Genomic DNA, 18658 nt, shown 5'->3' with positions numbered 1-18658 from the left:
TTGATGCTACTATAAAGGCAATGTTCTGTTAAATCTAGTTTGCTTGAGACAATACTTTACAGGTGAAACACTTGAATAATTGAAGTGTGCATGCTTGTTATGCTTTTTCAAGTGATTCACCTGCCTTTGATTGCATTCAGTAAGATTTACTTTAATACCAAGCATCATACAATAGAACATTTCAGAACAATCTGCATATTTAAAATGCTGTAATTCTGTTCGGCAAGTCAACTAAAGGAAGCACCAGCTAACAGAACTACAGTGCCTGAGCTTTCAAAGCCTAATAACTGTAAAACTGTTCTGCAGGGCAGTTTGTGGGTGTGTGGGGGGGTCACAGCCCAGCTGTGGCTCCATGGGTGGACATCTCTAGGGACACCCAGCAAGGTTCAGAGCTGCAAGATCCTGAAATTCATTACTGAAAACATTTAGAAAATACCCTTGAAAGTATGTTTAAAATCCTGATTTGGCTTATATGATGCAATAGGCTACTGTCTTTTGTCTATATTTTTCTTTCAAATTAATTGCACTACACACTGTAAATAGCTGTACTTGTGATGATGTGAAGGAAACACTGTATGAAAAATGGAAGATTTAAGTCTAGCTATAGATTGAATATTGGTGATTTATATTGGCTGTGGTGATTTCTGTGCTTGAAAGAGTAAGAGTTATTTTAAATCTGTATCTTACAGTAACAATACCAGGTCAGATAGCATCAACCTCAACTAACATTAAAAAACAAAACACCACCCTTTTTGCCTTTCTTACAAGAAATAGCATTATTGCAAACTTGAAGTATGGAGAAAAACCATCATTGCCTCCAAGGTTGTATGCCATCTTAATAAGACTTATCTTCAAGACAAGAAAAAACGTACTTCTCAAATCCCACATGCATTACAAAACACCACTTACAAAACCTTTGTTTTAAAGTGCCGGCAATTTTACCTAGGGCAGACATTTTACAGCATTTAAAAGGTCTCCACAGGATACTAGTAAATCTAAGGTGAAATATAAGGACCTATGGATACAATGAAATTTAAAGTTTTTATTTTTCCAAGTTTTTGTTATTTTTCTTTTATTTTCAGTACAGAAAGCTAACTTTCATCTTGCTAATCTAGCCTTCACAAACACTTAAGATTAAATTTTAAGATAAAAATGGCTAGTAAAGAGAATACATTCATGGTTTTATTTTATTTTATTTTATTTTATTTTATTTTATTTTATTTTATTTTATTTTATTTTATTTTATTTTATTTTATTTTATTTTATTTTATTTTATTTTATTTTATTTTATTTTATTTTATTTTATTTTATTTTATTTTATTTTATTTTTTCAAGAAACCTCACTAGAAAACATAGCACTTTGACAATGAAAAAGAAAAAGACGTTTAAAATAAACTAACATAACCAGAGATCTATTTGGGTCATGAGCCAGAAAAGGCCATCTGGCATTCCCAGTGATAGCATGAGCAAGAGCTGCCACCTTTTATTGGGTATTGATAAGGTCTGGTAACTGCTGCGTTGCTCCAGCTGAATACAAAATTTCAGACATAATGGGTAATGCTGCATCACAAGTGGTAATTAATGCAACAGAAGAATAACATTAGTGGACACACGGTCTTTCCAGCTAGAATCGATCTACTTGGAAATTGAAATTCTGAGACCAAAGTACTTACTTGAGATAAACAAGAATTTAAGGGGCTGTCTATCCAAAAATAGATTCAGTTCCTTGGATATATGTCTGGCCCTTGGGCCTAGCCTGCAAACTATCCCTATGCAGCAATGTGGCAATGGTCTTTCACTATGAGCATCTCCAGGGGTTTCACTCAAAGTGAAATCTCACTCAAAACAGGCATAAGCATGGGAATGCTTTCAATGCACCATTAACAAAGTAGTTCACAAGCTGTACCCAACATCTTCAGCAAATTGGATGTTAAATTGTACAAAGTTTGGGATTTTTTTTTGAGCACGCTGGCAGTTGAAGGCAGTGCCTGCAAAGTGATGTTTTACAGATGGGTTCTTCTTCAACGTGTCTTACAAACTCATGCTAGGATGACATTTTTTTGACTTTACTCGAACTTTACATGGAATTAGCAAATATATGGTACTAGCAAATAATTAGATTTTTCTTTGTGAAGGCCTGACTCATTCATTATGATCCCACAATTAACATTACACCTGTCACTCTTATTTCTGTTAGAAACACCCATATAATTTTGGTAGGGTTGAGAGCTTTCTGTATAGTAACTGGAAGAGCTAAGTTTAATAACAGAGTTAAGAAAAAAGATGATGCCAATAAGGTTTCCTCTTCATCCTTGCTAGTCATTTTCCTGGCATGTATTTGAATGCCTCTCAGCCTTTTATACCTAGGAGCAGAGGTTATAATAATGGCTTTAAATGTGTAATCTTGTGCAATAAAACCCCTACCATTAATGCAAGGTTAAGTATCTGATTTTTAAACCCATCAAGGTCAGGAAAGTAAGAAGATAAAATTGCCAATGTAATTTAGCTGGGAAATTCAATGTATTAAACAGTTTACAATGCATACTGTAATGGAAGAGCATCTGTCCCAATAGTATGAAAACATGTTTATAATGACTGAACTGGTTCTCTGACTGATCAGTAGGTGGAAAAATCAATATAAATTGCAAGCAGGACCCAAAGAACTTGCAGCTCCCTGGGGCTAGACATTGACAACTCTGCTCCCTCAAAACTCCCCTTCCCAGAAGTATGAGTTTATAAGACTCCACTGCAAAGTGGAATATGTGGCTTGACAATGACTACATATCTAGACAGAGAAGAAAAAGACCTCTTTGATGTTTGTTTTAGTCTTTAGGTTGTTACTTTCTGGTGGGATTTCTTATACCATTATACATAAAAGTCTGAAATAGCATCTGGAGAATGCTTGCACAATAGGGACTGGTCATTTTTAGAAGGTGACAACCTATTTAATCCAATGTTTTTACAGAATCTGTAAAAAGTGTAGGAAGAAAATTGCCTACTTTTATTGTCCTCCCTGTTTCTCTGGACCTGTATAAAGTCCAATTAAATTCTTCAGTCACAAAATCATCCCTGGCAATTTGGCCATATTGAATTTGTTGTTTTTTTGAACTTGATCTGTGTAAGCAGCATGATTCCTGCCTGATATTCTCTTTCTTCTGTGATGTGTTTTGTCTATAATTGGCTGTGAAACTTTCATGCGGTCGTACAAAATAAGTTTTGCAAAAAGTTTGATAGTTTGTTTGCAGTGAGTCCTGCTGCATTAGTATTTAAAAACAGAGAACTAGGTGAAAATGTCTCTGAGGATTCAGTGTGGTGATTTTAGTTTGCTTTTAATTAAGCTTTCTTCTTCCTCCCTTGAAGCTTAGTCTCCTCTGAGGTTTGGCATGTACTGCAAAAATTTCTCGCCAGAATTCACATCAGCCCAGTGAAAACTGCAGCAAGACCCAAATTGTAGCCTTTCTTCCAGGAACTGAGGCACTGGGATCGCTCATCCATGATGGGTACAAATTGCTTGAAATGAGTCAAAACTGAGTGCAAATTTAGCCTCAGTCAGACCTAAATTTTAGTTACTAAGCTAATTTCCCTAAAAAAAAAAAAAAAAAAAAAAAGCATGAGTAATGGTGTGCTAATTTGATGTGTACCAATTTGAGGTGAGCTTTTGAGGAAGCTCACACTAGCCCATCAGAGGAGAGAAGCTGCAATTACGCAGAAATTATTTTGTGCCTCTTGGGTGACATTTGCAATTGTTGCTTTTCTGTGTTTTTTCCCTTCCCTTCCTCCCTTCCTTCCACTACTGACATCTCAAAAATGAACTGGTCCTGACGCATCTCCTTGATCGGTCCTTTCCCCTTCGCCTCCCCGTGCCCCTTCCCCTTCCTCTTTCTTTCCATTCCCTTCCCCTCTGGTGATGTGTGTCTATCTCCTTCATTCCTCTCATTTAAAATGATGGGGAGATGGACTGCAGCAGTAAGGAAGGACTGGGTGCTTCCTGCACACATCACATTTAGGCTAGAGCTTTCACCAGTTACCTCATGGCAGCTCACATATTGGTAGACTGTAATTTGGACAATCTCAAAAAAGTTTATTCCAGGCTACAGATGTTAGTTGTTTTGCTGGAAGATTGTCAAAAATTGCAAGGGAAGAGGACTGCTGCCAAGCTGAATTATGATGTGCCAAGGATGATTTTCACTCACAGCAAAGCTCAGGATCAGATCAAATCCAGGATGCTGCTGTGTTTGGGGTCTAAAAGCAAAGGGATTCATAGTAATTCAATTCATGAAGCACAACGCCTCACTGAAACATGGATGATTTAAATACTGTTGTGGTGAGGAATGCATAAGAAAGTAGGGAAGTAGAGGGAGGCAGATGTGCTCATACTGACTTGGTTTGCTGCTAATCCTTTTGTGTGCCTGATGCTTCTGGAGGTACTCTTGCAGTGGGTAACCGTGAGACCTGCCTAGAGGAGTGGTGGACCAAAAGGGATTCCTTCTCCATTAATCCTTTTCATGAGGTTATCCTTTTAAAGGAAAGATTTTCAAAGCAAGGAAAGCTCTTTATACATCTTAATAATGGATGTTATTGAACTGTAGAACGTTTTAATGCCTGTGCTGAATTTGCAAATGCCTTTGCAAATTTGTGGCAGACTTAAGATTAAAATATTCATGTTTTCTTTCCTTCAGTCCTAAACTCAGTCTGCACAGACCTAAGGCAGCCTGTCTGAATGAGCTCTGTAAGAATGGGGGGCTGCCAGCGTTTTCCAAGATACTACGCAATATCGAGTCGTTCCTATAACGTGTTCTGTTCCCTTCTATGGTACAAATGGTTGGACTAGAAGATTTTGAGGGTCTTTCCCAACCTCAGTGATTCTATGGTTTATGAAATGAGACTTAGCCGTCTATATTGGGAAATAGAAGTCAGAATGGGTGCTCATCTTCAAAACAACAAAAAAAGAGAACAACCCATGCCAATTGACCGACCACCTTCTGTTCCTTGGTGCAAGCAAGGTGTCAGGAGATTACTATTGCAGAAAAATCTCTTTATAGATAAGGCCAAGAAGAATTCATTACGCTTAAAAGGGTATTTCCCAGGAGGTAGCTTCCTTCAGCTGAGCTTGATCTCTCAACAGTAAATAAATGCTTAGCTACATGTAATATTACTTAGCTTGTTGAATATGAATACTGAAATGATGTTATTGGTAAAGTTAGTGAAGGCTCTAAGGACAAAATTAATATAATAGCCAGAATGATATGATAGCTTGTGGAAAATCCATTTATAATCTTGAGGGGCTTGTTCATAATTGTTACTGCTTTCCCCAGAACGGTTGTAGAATGTGCCATAACCTACATTAAAAAAAAAAACAAAACAGTAGTAATAGTATATTTTTATAGTCAGCTTATCTGTATAAAAGACTGATTTCATAATCTACTAAATGAACCTTAGTAAAGTTAAGTTTATTTCCATTTGTCTGTTTCTGTATTTAAGGTCACAACATATTAAAATCAGAAGGAGGCAGGGATAAATATGCCTTACAGCTGCGAAGTGTGTTAGTTACGGAGGTAGTAGCAGATTTCATAAGGCTTTTAACGCATTTTTGCCTGAATTCTTCAGCATAGGCCTGAACCTGTGTTTAGTGTGTATCTGTTCTGTATGATGAAGACGTAGCTGTGGAGTTGGGTGATATATGTTTAAGTCCTAGACGATAATGGACAGAGAGCATCAGAAAGGGAGAAACTGAACATTATGCGTTTTATTGGAGCTTTGTGAAATTGCAGACTTCAATTTGCTACAAACCGGTGGAGCTAAACCAATGTTCGCAAAGATGGGATATTTTAGAGAAATAAACCTATAGCTTTTTTTCTTCTGCCTTTTGCTGTCTTAGAGGTGAAAACTCTATAATACTTTGTGATAACAGTAAGGTTTATTACGCAGGCTTTGCAGTATTTCAGACCATCCCTGCCTTATGCTGTTTTATTTTAGCATTAATGCCTTCAACTTACAGGTGAAGAATTTCTGTAGGGGCAGTGAATTTTACACCTCAGTGATATCTTCTTTTTCTGCTAATAGGCAGTATTAAACATAAAACCACGCTAAGCTAAAATAGAGTCAAGGTTTGTTAGTAAGTTCTTCCTTCAGCTCAGGTAGAAGACAAGTGTGCTAACCTCTGTAACCAGTTGGAAAAGATGTATTGTCTCCCTCTCTTTGTAAATGCCACCTTAAGGAGAACTTAAAATGCCATAAATGTCTTTCATTTCAAAATAAAATTCTGAGATTATGACATCCAAAAATTAAAAAAAAACCGTTTTTTGGTTGGCCACCACCCACAATATCAAATATTTACTCAACTCTTCTTAACATTAACTACTTGCTTTTAAAGATGAAAGAAAATGTTTGTTAGAGATGAGTTTTGCATTTATTAAGATAAATCTGTAAAATAAATTGTACAACTTAAACAATTTAGAAATAAAAGGAAGTATTTTAATGTGAACATAATAAAAGAGAACAATTACTCTTTAGTGTGACATGCATGTCATGCAAGATGAATATTGAGTTTTATTCTACCCTGTAAACAGTGATAATAGAGTTTACCTTCAATATAATATTCTACTTTTAAAATAATATGGTTGTTTGTCTACTGGAAAATAATCAGTTTTTAAGTAGCATAGCTCTATATATTAAATTCAATAATTTTTCTATCTATCTACAACTGTTTTATTTCAGATAATGTAATACATGAAGTTAATGAAAATGATAAAAATGGTAAAATGCCACCTTGCTTTCAAAGCTTTTAAAGTGTTTCTTTGCCATCAGGAATTCATTATTTTGCTTGTAAAATTGTCTTTTTTTTTTTTTTTAAAAAAAAAAAGGAAAAAAAATCTATCAAGTATCCCAGCTAATTGGAAAACTCTATTTGTGATATAACATGATAGAAAGTAGTCAAGACGGCAGCAGGTCTCCAAGGGACATTAAAAGGTAACAAGCCCTGCTTGTGCAGAGCCGACAGCTACACTTAAAATTCAAAAGATTAGTAGGTAACAGTGTATTACTCTGTTCTGATTATCATAACTACATTTTATTTATATATTTTTAAAAGAAAGGTGCAGGCTATGATGTTTGTAGTAATCCCCACCTCTTCCTTACTGTTTTTATCTACATCCTTCTCTCCTTCTCATCCCCTGGTATTTCCAGCAAAGGTTATTTGCAAAATCTTATCTAACCGGCAGAGGTAGTACCGTTGGTTTTACCTATCAGACCTCAGGGCTGTAGGAACATGCCACTGCATGGCTTGGGGGCCACATTTTGGCAATCTGGAGATCAACCCAAAGGCATTTTTGCTCCTTCAAGCCCTGATCCCAGTGCTGCTAGGCTCTCCTCCATCTGCTCCCCACACCCCATTCCCCATCAGGAGTTTGTGATTAGACCTCCAATAGCACGTTAGCACAAACCAGGGTACCCATGGAAAATAATGTCCTACAACCAAATGAAGTTGAGCTGTATTGACGTAATGAACCTGCATTGTTAAATACTCCCTGCTCATTTTTTTTTCCCTCTGTATGCACTGTGCTGTACAGAAACACCAACAAAACAGACTTCCCTGCTCAAAATGAGGCTTGACAGTTTTGAAAGGGCCAGTGTTGGGTAGGATAGCAAAAAATTGCCCATGCAGCTCATCAACAGCTGGGTTTTGTGTGAACATTTCTGTCTGTGGCACTCAGTACCCATGAAAATGAGACTATTCAGTCTCCTCATAAATATCCAATGAGCTATAATGTCATCAGTCTTCCTAGAAATAAAATATTAAACACTGTAAATGGTATTTGACCTCTATTACAGTGTATGGAGGATTAAAAATGTTCCAATTTCAAGCGGCGTGCTGTCACACGTGCCCCAAACCCACACTGCATGTTTGCTGGAGGCAGGGGACAAGTGGAAGGAGGGCAGCCCAAGGGGGTGCTGTCTTTTGTCCAACACCTACCATTAACATTGTGAGCACTGTGCTCTGCTGTGATTTCACTTGTCTTTTAGACACTGTAGTGGAAATATGCAAAATGTGCCACTGCGACATTTTCAGGCATTGTCAACAATATGCTATCAAGCTATTCCAGCAGCTTCACTTTCAGTTTTTCAGAGATAATATTTTTAAAATCTGTACTTACAGTTCCCTTCTCAGCACTCCCGGCGTATGTTTTAAAACAAGGATGAATTCACCGTGGAAAGCTGCCATATTTTTCTTTAACAGCCAATAAATAATGTTTTGTGTTGCTGAATGAGTGAAGCTGAACCAATGCCGTAAGTTAGATGAGAACCCAGCATTATTATGGGCTAATGTGTCTATTCTCATTGGTATCCTGGTATCCGTCATACTTCCATTTTGTAATCAAAGATAAAGAACAATCAGTATTGTCTGGCTCTAAGGCTTTGTTTTGCAATTGGATATGCTTGAAGAAAGAAAGGAAAAAAGGAGGAGCTGATGGATTATAGAGGATTTTGCTTATATACATCTCCATGTCTAGCTGTGTCCTTCTATGTCTCTCTATGTATATACCTATAAGATATTAGGAAGAAAATGTGCTCAAAGGGTGGTGAGGCACTGGAACTTTCTACCCAGAGAAGCTGTGGATGCCCCATCCCTGGGGGGGCCAGGCTGAATGGGGCCTTGGCCAACCTGGTGTGGTGGGAGGCGTCCCTGCCCATGGTAGGGGGTTGGACCTGGATGGGCTTTAAGGTCCCTTCCAGTCCAAACCATTCTATGATTCTATGACATGTTTTCTTCACTAGAAGTTGTTACACTCTTGGAAGGTTAAATTTTTCTTGGTGGTAAATTTATAAAATAAGTATATAGAGTAATATTAAAATAATTTTTGGAAAACATAAATACCGGTGTCTATAATGTGTCTATTATAGTTATACATTATTTTACCTATACACTTGTAATTAAAAAGTAAGTGCATTGTGCCCAATAAATGTTCAGTTGGATTTGTGTTCTGCTATAGTTACTTCTGTCAAAGAGAAGTAAACAATCATTTAATACTTTTTAATGGAAGTGTATTATTTAATAATGCTTTAGCTTTTGTCTTAGATAACTCTTGTAATTATGTTAAGGTAAAGTAATCTCTGCTTAGTTTGTGTGGCATATTCAATAATGACACGATGCTTTTCAATAAAATCTGCTCAATGCCAGGCTCAAATCCCAATACCTACCAACCATATTTCTAATTTGCAAATAATTTATTTTTATTTTTTTTTATTTTAGGGACTGATAAATCCTCAGACAGGAACTCACTTACAAGCTCATCTATTCTTCAAACTTCATCTCTGTTGCTTTGTATATAAATATAACCTTTTGAAATTAAAGACATTCTCTCTTTCATGAAGGTTGACTTTGTTAGATTGCACAAGTTCGTGTTGTGGTATACTGAACAGTTCCCGTTCCCTTCATGCTTTCTCTCTGTGGGACTCAAGGAGGAAATGCATATGGTTTTTAGGTAGGTAAGCTGACGCATGCTGAATGTTTGCTTGACGTGATGCACCTTGGCTATGTGATACAAGGGTAAGAACATCTGCAACTGAAGCTCCAGCATAGATAAGGTGGTGTTGAAAAGCAAGTGGAGTGGCTACAGGAAGCTGTGGGAAGCCAGGAGCTGGAAGGACTTTTGGCCTGGCTTCAGTAGGGCAGGCAAAGCTTTGTACTGCTCACTACAGCTGCAGAGTCAGAGGGGATTCTCTTTTCCTTCAGGCACCTTCTTTTGTGTGGGTGAGGGCTGTGAGACTCTTTGATCTTGAGAAAGCTTGAGCTCAAAATTAGCCAGAAAACTTTCTGAACTCCTGATTAATTTGCTTTGCTGTTGTTTTTAAGATTTTTTTCCCCCCAACTTTCTGTTAATAATTTTGTACAAGCTTTGCTCAGATAACAGCTACTATAGCAGCGCATACTGTGAGCACACCTAACTTGCATAAAATTGGCTGTATTGCAGGTGCACGCTCTTAACTAGGAAAATTTAAAGCTACTGACTCCAAATCCAAGCATGAAATGATCCAAAGTGGAACTCTGTATTTCATGTGGCCTTTTCTCCTCCATTTAGATTTAGCCCTCAAATGTACAGATGCATCTTGCTGTGCCCTTGTGCCCAAGGACAGAGCTCAACCTACAGCACTTAGGCAAAGCCCTCTCCTGCATGCTCAGGCAGTAAGAGATTACAGTACTGTAGTCGTCAGTACAGTGTTAAATTGCAGATTAAGATTTGTTATGGACACAAAGTGCCACACAAACATTAGGCTGGATTTGTAATGCCAGTTTGTCTGCCTTGGTCCCTTGAAGGATTGCAATCGGATCATGGTCTTTGTCAGGGACAAGATGGTTGGCTTCGGCAGAAGTGTCTTATCGGACTCGTGGAAGGTCTCTTGTCTTGCTGTATGTGATTTCTTCATTTCATAGTTTCATGTGTCCAGTTCTTGTATATAGATTGAAAGAAATTGTGTTTTTATATAATATGCAGCTCAGGACTAGGCCTTCAGAAAGGTTCTTCCTGGCTTGGGTTCAAGTCCCTGCCCAAATGCCAGATCTTTCTGTTGTAGGGATGTCTGTCAGAGCTCATCAGAAAATTCATTTTCCTTATTCCAGTACATTCTGCTTTGTGAATATTTTCAGGAATATTTGAGGTGGAAGAACAAATTTAACATTCCCTCAAGGCTCTTTTCAGTACTAGTTGATTTTTCTGTTGAAGCCTTAGTTAATACAAGTGCAGTTTTCTTCTTAACCCATAAAATTTCCTAAAGCAAATACAAGAACAGCAGATTCATGCACTTTCTGCAAAACCATGTGTTTAGCATCTACAGATCAATTATATCAAGTTAACTCATTGGATTTGAGTTTGATTCTCTCAATTATTTAAGAACACAAGAACCATGATTATACAGATTTTATAATCATTCCTGGTGATAGATTCCCTCAGTTTAAGACCAGCATTTATGCAGCCCCTCCGTGATCAATGTTTTAGCCTTTTAAAGGGATTCCCATTCACACATTCCACCTTACAGGTCTATAATTATTTCCAATTACCTTATGTAAACCTTCTTTATCCTTCTGTTTTAATCCAAGCAGTCTCTAGTGTAATAGCTACTATATTAGATCCTAACTGTCCCCCATCCCCAGCTCTTTTCTGCTGCATCTGTAACCTTGCTCAGGTTCTTTCCTGGCTTTTTTTTTTTTTTTTTTTTTTTTTTTTTTTCCGGGAACTGATGGCTTTCCACCTTGATTTTCCTAGCTATGGTCTTTACCCCAGGGGAGGTTCAGACTGGATTATCAGGAAGAGGTTCTTCACTGAGAGGATTGTCGCACACTGGAACAGGCTGCCCAGGGACATAGTCACGGCACCAAGCCTGTTGAAACTTAAGAAGTGTTTGGACTGTGAACTTAAGTCACAGGGTCTGAATTTCTGGGTAGACTTGTGTGGTGCCAGGAGTTGGACTGGGTGATCCTTGTGGGTCCCTTCCAACTCAAGATATTCTCTGATTCTATGATTTATAATAACGCTGTTTCACTCACTGCTTCTGTCATAGAATCACAGTATCACAAAATGGTTTGTGTCAGAATGCGCCTTAAAGACCATCCTGCTCCACTTTCCCTGCTATGAGCAGGGACATCTCCCACCAGACCAGCCTTGGCCTAATGGGGAAGCCACAGTTTCTCTGGGCAGCCTGTTGCAGGGCCTCACCACTCTCATAGCAAACAATTTCTTCCTTTATCTAATCTAAATCTACCCGTTTTTAGTTTAAAGCCATTACTCTCTGTCCTATCACTATGCTCCCTGACAAAGAGTCCCTCCCCAGCTTTCCTGTAGGCCCCCTTAGATACTGGAAGGCCACCATAAGCTCTGCCTGGAGCTTTCTCTTCTCCAGGCTAAATAACCCCAGTTCTCTCAGTCTCTGTTAGTAGCAGAGGTGCTCCAGCCCCTTGATCGGCTCCACCCCTCATGGCCTTGCTCTGGACTTGTTCTCACAGGTCCCTGTCTTTTTTGTGCTGGGGGCCCCAGAACTGAATGCAGGGCTCCAGCTGGGGCCTCAGGAGAGCAAAGCAAAGGGGCGCAATCCCCTCCCTGGCCCTGCTGGCTGCACTGCTTTAGGTGCAGCCCAGGAGCAGTTGGCTTTCTGGGCTGCAAGTGCACACTGCTTGCTCCTGTCAGGCTTTTTGTCCACCATTTCCCCCAAGTCCTTTTGTTCAGGGCAGCTCACAATCCATTCATCACCCAGTCTGTACTGACATCTGAAGTTGTCTCTTCATTCTCAGATGTTTCCAAATAGAAGTTGCAAAAATAGTTTTCGTAAAGAAGATTTTTTTTTTCTCCTCTTTTCATTTTTTATTTTCTTCTAATTTTCTTGTTATGTATGAAGAAATAGAGAATAAAGCCAGTTTTGAATTTCCTTTTGCATGTAAATAGTATTTTGGTCATTTTTAGCTCTTGCAGGAAATCTCTGCAGTTTCTTCTTGCCACTTCCCTTCATGAACCTCCAGCCTTTTTCAGCAATTTGGTCTGGTAAAGAAATGGCAGGTCATAGCTGTTGAGGGGAAAATGATTGCTTGGTGTGTAAGGGCGTAAGCTTTTAAAAGTGTATTAATAGCAGGAGAAAGATTTTGAAATGGTCCCTGTATTAAAGGGTGAATGAAAGTGTAAGGTTGACAGTGGCTAGTGGTATTAAACAGACAGACTACTTCATTTTGTGCCAGCAAATAACCAGGCTTGGTGATCACAACGGCTTGCCTGTACTCTCTTGGATACATGTATGTTGATGTTTGTGATAACCTCTGGTGGCTTGGTACATCAAGAGTATCAGGATGGCATGCAGCTTTTGAATCAGGTAATGTAGTTTTGCAACCCCATTAGGACAAATCTTTTACACCTGACACAGACCCCCAGACAACACCAGTAGTCTTATAAATCAATCATGGCTAATGCGTGCCCAAGTCTGCTTTGGGGGAAAAAAGAAAGGAAAAAAGGAGACCTCAGTGCAGACCTGAAGCATTTCCTTCTTCTCTCTCTAAAGCAAACTGATTAAAAACATCTGTATTCTCTCATTAAGCTTTTCACAACAGTAATTCCTACCTCCCAGTGACAGTAACAATGCCAGCAAGTTACATGTTGAAACTGAAACTGAAACCCTACACATAAAAAGTCTTCCAGGCATCAAAGAAATCAGTTGGAAAATTGGCTGATCCCATTGGGAACGCTATCATGACAGAAGTGTAAAATTCAGAGAGTAGTTAGTGCAAACATTTTTGACAAAATTATGATCATTAGGATAAAAGTTGTTGCTGGTTCAGACTGAATATTTGTCTGGTGAGGGTTTTTCCTCGGAAGCACCTTCTGTCTTTTCTTTGAGTTGCTGGAGGGGCCTGGGAGGTGGGGATGGAGAAGCTTCAGCACCAGGGCGAAGGGAAGACATGGTCCTTCCAAGACTGAAGAGCCTAGAGTCTAATTCAGAACTGAGTCAGACAGTGGTAGAAAAGGAGATTTAGGAGGGCAGAGGCAGAATGAACCTAGGCACAAGACTTAGGTCAGGGAGAGCCTGCCGGTCTCTCTGCAGGAGGAGCTCCTGTGTGCTTGCCTACCTGCATCTGCTCTCAACCCAAGGCTTACAGCCTGCTTAAATAAATCACACACTGAATCTGTGCCGTGCTTTACTCTTCCTAAGGGAAACTGGCCTAACGTCAAGTCTCCCAGATGTCAGCTGTTAGAAATATGGGAGCAAGAGTGACGTTAGCTCATGGCCTGTAAGGCTGAAACCACCTTCTTGTTCTTAGCCTGCCTCACCAGTGCCTGAGGATCAGATCCGGAGCTCTAGTTTTCACGTGCTGTGACAATGAAAGCTTGTTCTTAATAACAAACATTAATTTTGGATGTGACAGCTCATCCTCAGAGCTTCTGAGTATGAATTACTTTGCAGAAGTATAAACTGTAATCTTAGAGGTACATATTGTTACGCATACCATGTATAATCATGTTTGCCTACTCCTTCTCCAAATGATATTAATGTTAAAAATTTAATTGAGCATAAAGATGTCGTATTATGCCCACAGAGCATGTCATGCTCTACAGCTTTTGTAGTTAAATTATTTAAAGTGAAAATATTTTTTCTGAATAATTCTGTTTGTTTATTTATGTATGTGGAGTATTGTAAAGTCTTTTTTTTTATCTGGGACATGATATATAGGTTGGCAGGCCCTCCCGGTATGTCACCAGCTTGAATCGAGCCCAAAAATGTACTCCTCTCAATCCATCATCTGCTATTTTCTTAGTGATCCATGTGGAATGGGGTTTTCTGGCAGGGGGATGAAGCATTAAATACACATAGAGACCAGGCCACGCTTCCCTCCCTTCTGGGTGGGCTCTCTAGGACAGGATTAGTGGCTTCTGTTGTTTAGCCACTTCTGTACTTGTTTATGGATAGACCAAGGAATTACATCTGCAGGCCCCTGAAAGTGGCACATTTCTAGAGCAAAACTCACTCTAAAAGGAATTAAGACTCAATATCCACCTACCATCCTGCAAGGAGTAGATTCACTTCTTTCAACTCCACTTCCTAATGTGAGCAAAAAAAGCCCTTTTAAATGAGGAGAAGAATATAATATTTTTCTGCTGAAATTCCAGCTAGCATGGATATTTTCTCTTTAAAAGTGTTTTCTTTGCTTCATAGCAATTTCTAGGAGGTTTTTAGCTGATAAATTACAGAGATACGTATATATGTGCATGCATGCATATATGCAGTGATGCATATAGCCCCTCTCCCCCATCTTTTTTATTTTATTTTAATAATGATGACTAGGTACAAAAATTCCTACTTGTTGCAGTCTCCTGCTTTCTGGGCAGAAAAAGCATTAGTGACATGTTCTATTTTGAAATCAAAGCCAATGAAAATTCAAAAACAATATAGCCATGTCCTTAATGTTTAAACATCTATGTGAATATTATAAGGCATGAATGAGTTAAATCTGCCAACCATTGTGCTCTTAAAAATGTTTACATTTAGCAAAAATGAAACAAAGCAAACAAAACACTCCCCCTTCTGCCTAATGCTTCTGTTTGTTATTCCCATAACAAGAGATCATGATTTATGGTGCTCAATTTATTTCAATTTATTTGAGGGTTTAACAGGATTTTGAAATAAGTCTTTAGCAAACAGAGTGCATTAGAAGTCATGATGATAATTAGGAGCTAGAAGTAAATAACTTAGAACTTTAAGTAACAAGGCCTGGTACCTTTTGTTGGTAGAGTGCAATTAATAAGATTGACTCCTGCCTTAAAGTTGGAAGAATGGCTTAGAAGGGAAAGTTTAGAAAAAAATTAGACCATATATTTGCAAGAAATATCCTGATTGTTTATTTTCCAATACATTGTAAAACACCTGTAGAATTCTACAAAATTTTACTTTATTTATTTTTTACATTTACAATCTTTATATTTTCATCTCTTACATTATTCTATATCATGCTTAAAGCTCAAATTAAGAAAGAATGCAGCCATTGCCATATCTGATGGCTTCTTAGCAAAGCATAATGAGCAGTCAGGGGAAGAAAAACAGTTAAGTGCTGAAGTGTCTAAGAGAAAAGGAGCAGTGTTGAAATTCATCCTTGGAAAGTAGAATTATACTGATGTGATCTGTGAAACTATGGTATGTACGTTACCTGCAGTCTGATGTCAGAGAGTGACCTGAATGTTGCTGCCTATCAGCAATTGCTTCTGTTTTAAAAGCACACATAAGCTATCCTCAAGGATGCAAAAGAACTTGCTAATTTTCTAAAAATAGATGAGATGTACATTGTCCTAAATAGTCACTCCTAGAAATACAGTATGAAGCTGTATGGCACTGAAAGCTGTTCTAGGCTTTCAAATCCAATCTTGGCAAGGGATTTTGTTCATTAGCACTGTCTCTTGTAGACATTATGGAGGCAAGGTAATAGAAATCTTTTTTATTGATTGGATCTGTACTTCAAGAAAACCGTAATTGCCACGCTAAATTTAATCTTGTAGATACTTATCTGGTGCCAACGTTCTGTTCTAGTATTAATGTCTTCCTGGAACTGTTAATGTGAATGCTAAAAACTTAAATTCATATTAGCATTACTAATTGTGGTCTAGATCTGTATGGAATTAAGACATTAAGACTTTTTTTTTTTTTTTTCTTAATGTAGCACATATATTTGAAGACTGGTCCTTCAACTAAATGGTGATTTAGTAAGAAACTTGCAAAGACTGGGGCAAGTGTAATTTTATATATATACACACACATATATATACATGTATATATATATATTTGCATTTGGGAAACTACTTATATTGGATTTACTCCTACCATAAAATGAAAAGCAAGACTTCAGAAACAAATAATAGAAAAACCATTTATTGGAAATTAGAATGGATACATTGAAAAGCATTTTGCTATATACAAAGTTAGCCATGAAGAAAAAAAAAAAAGTCACTATTATGAGCTGGGCAAAAGAGAGGAGGAATGTTTCTGTGAGTTAGTACTGGCAATTTTCCTAGCTTTTTCATCACTTAATTTGCAGTATTCTAAGGTCTTAGAGTCAGTATTTTTTATTCTTATAAATTGACAGCAAGGGTCAGATCAAATCTTACATCTAGTTACTGTTGCAGCCCTGAAGGTTCAATCAAAAAATCCTTACTTGTGTGATTGTTCACTTTAAGTTACTTCTGGAAGAGTGAGGGAATGTCAGAACTCCTGTATTCCTGCATAAAGGCACATAGGTTTTGATCTACAGTTACTCAGAATCTTCCAGTAAGAGAAATGTAAAGATAACATGAATGCCAAGAAGATCATTTGGGTTTTACCTTACTGAACTTGAAAGTTGTCTGTGGTGGCAACCATGTGTCTTTTTTTCCAAGTTAACTTACAATCGGTTTCCTTATTCCCCACCTTGCACTCCTTCCATCTCTTCTCTGGGTTTTCTGCCACCTCTCCATCACATCCCATGGCAGTGCCACATTGTGTGATGAAGCACCCAGATCTAAAAAGCTGCTCATCTTTTAGCCACTGTAAGGTGAGACAAAAAAATCTAAAAATAATCATCTGAATTTTCAGATTAGAATATGTCTTTTCGAGAGCATCTAGATTTCCCGGCATTTCAGTAAGCATCTATTGTATGATTCAAAAACTAGTTTTGTAAAATGTTTTGAGGGATTAAGGTGAGATGGCTACGTGGGTGCTCATGTACCTTTAGCATGTCAACAGTTGACTTGCTCAGGAGCAATGTATAGCTGTGACTGAGGGCAAAGGAGGACTCACGTGCAGATGCAAGTAATGCCAGCATTACAACAGGCACTGTATTGATACCTCCTTAATTAAATGCTGGCACACTAGCAACCTAGAAAACTAAAGCATTTAGCTTTAGCAGTTACTCAGCGGAATGATGAATTAAAATAACTGGAGTTAGTGTTAGTTAAATGTTATTGAGGTCTTTCCCTTGGTAGTCTCTGAAATTTCTCAGTAGAAGCAGTATCTTTTTTATTTATTTTTCTCTGGGCTGTGAGTAAACAAACCTGTTTAAAAAATGGGAAGAAATGAGGAAGTTTATAAATGTCTTCTGATTTTCATGAAAGCAGAACGACAGGGCACTAAAAGTCTTTGTAAATGTTCTGTATCATTTAAAAATGACATTGTGGTCAGGAGCAGTCATTGTGATGGTGACATTACAGCTGCAGTTCATGAATTTGAGCCTAGCCATAGATGGTTTTGAAAATAAAGTTAGTTCTATTGACGTGTGGCTAAGTGTTTTTTATTCTTCTGTGTGATTATATGAGGGCAGAAGGGAGAAAACTAGCAATTTCTTCACACTATATCTTCCCAAACAAAAAATGCAGTCAGTGCCAGATTATCAATACCCAAATGATTGTCTTCATTGTCCTGCTGTTATGTTATCTTCATCCTATTGGTAGCTGCAAAAACAGAAATGAGTATTCAGCTGCTTAAGGGAATATAGAAGAAACAGCCTTATGCGTGTGGTGTCATGTAAGAAATATTATGTGCAAGGTTCAAATGATTTATTGTAGTTACTGTATTTTCCTTGGAATTTTTAAGTAATTGTGGCCAAATTACAATCCACTTTTTTTTTTTTTTTTTTTTTTTTTTCAATTTTGACTCAGGTAACCAAAGTTTTTATTAACCAGGGAATGAAGAACATGTTTTTGAAAGGGGTTTAAGCAGTGAAATGATGAATGGAACTGTTTCCAAAGCATGCACATGAAGTGATATCATCTAGCTAAAGCTGATTTCTGCTCCATCGCTTCAACAGGAAAATAGCTATATTGCTGAAATGATTCGGCTTAGGCTCTATTATTTGCGGTGGCGCTTGACAGTTATGGAGTTGGAATTCAATTTCTTTCATCTAAAGCAGGTGTGCCTTAAAAAAATCACTCTGCCACTTCTGCATAACGCATGGAGATTGTTGGCTTCTTGCCTGAAAACGTTTCAGTGCACTTATCCCATTTTCATACAGCAGAAGTTGCCCATGAATATCATCTTGGTTTAAATACATGAGTGAATTTTCTTTATCCCAAAACAAGATAATAGATGATATGAAAAGCTTTATTTTATGCTAGCATATAGATTTAAGAACCCATTTTGAAGGGCAGTTTTATAGAAAGCTGTA

General features: G+C 37.9%; 1 protein-coding gene and 1 long non-coding RNA gene across 10 annotated transcripts in view; one reads left to right on the top strand and one right to left on the bottom strand.

Annotated features, from left to right (window-relative positions):
* The window catches only part of LOC137858811 (uncharacterized), a 196268-nt gene that overhangs the window by 51574 nt on the left and 126036 nt on the right, over positions 1-18658 (top strand). The window lies entirely within an intron of this gene.
* LOC137858810 (von Willebrand factor D and EGF domain-containing protein-like) overlaps positions 16377-18658 on the bottom strand; it is a 176281-nt gene continuing 173999 nt past the window's right edge. For all 6 annotated transcript variants that reach the window (XR_011098020.1, XM_068687110.1, XM_068687111.1 and 3 more), the window contains one exon: positions 16377-17945. Coding sequence is in view for 5 of the 6 variants with exons in the window: in XM_068687110.1 (XP_068543211.1) it covers positions 17931-17945 (15 nt within the window). In the remaining variant the exon portion in view is untranslated. The remainder of the gene's footprint in view (positions 17946-18658) is intronic.

Source organism: Anas acuta, chromosome 6, assembly GCF_963932015.1.
Source record: "Anas acuta chromosome 6, bAnaAcu1.1, whole genome shotgun sequence".
Classification (NCBI taxonomy): Eukaryota; Metazoa; Chordata; class Aves; order Anseriformes; family Anatidae; genus Anas; species Anas acuta.
Note: the sequence above shows the minus strand (reverse complement) of the source record. Positions and strands in the feature narration are given on the sequence as shown.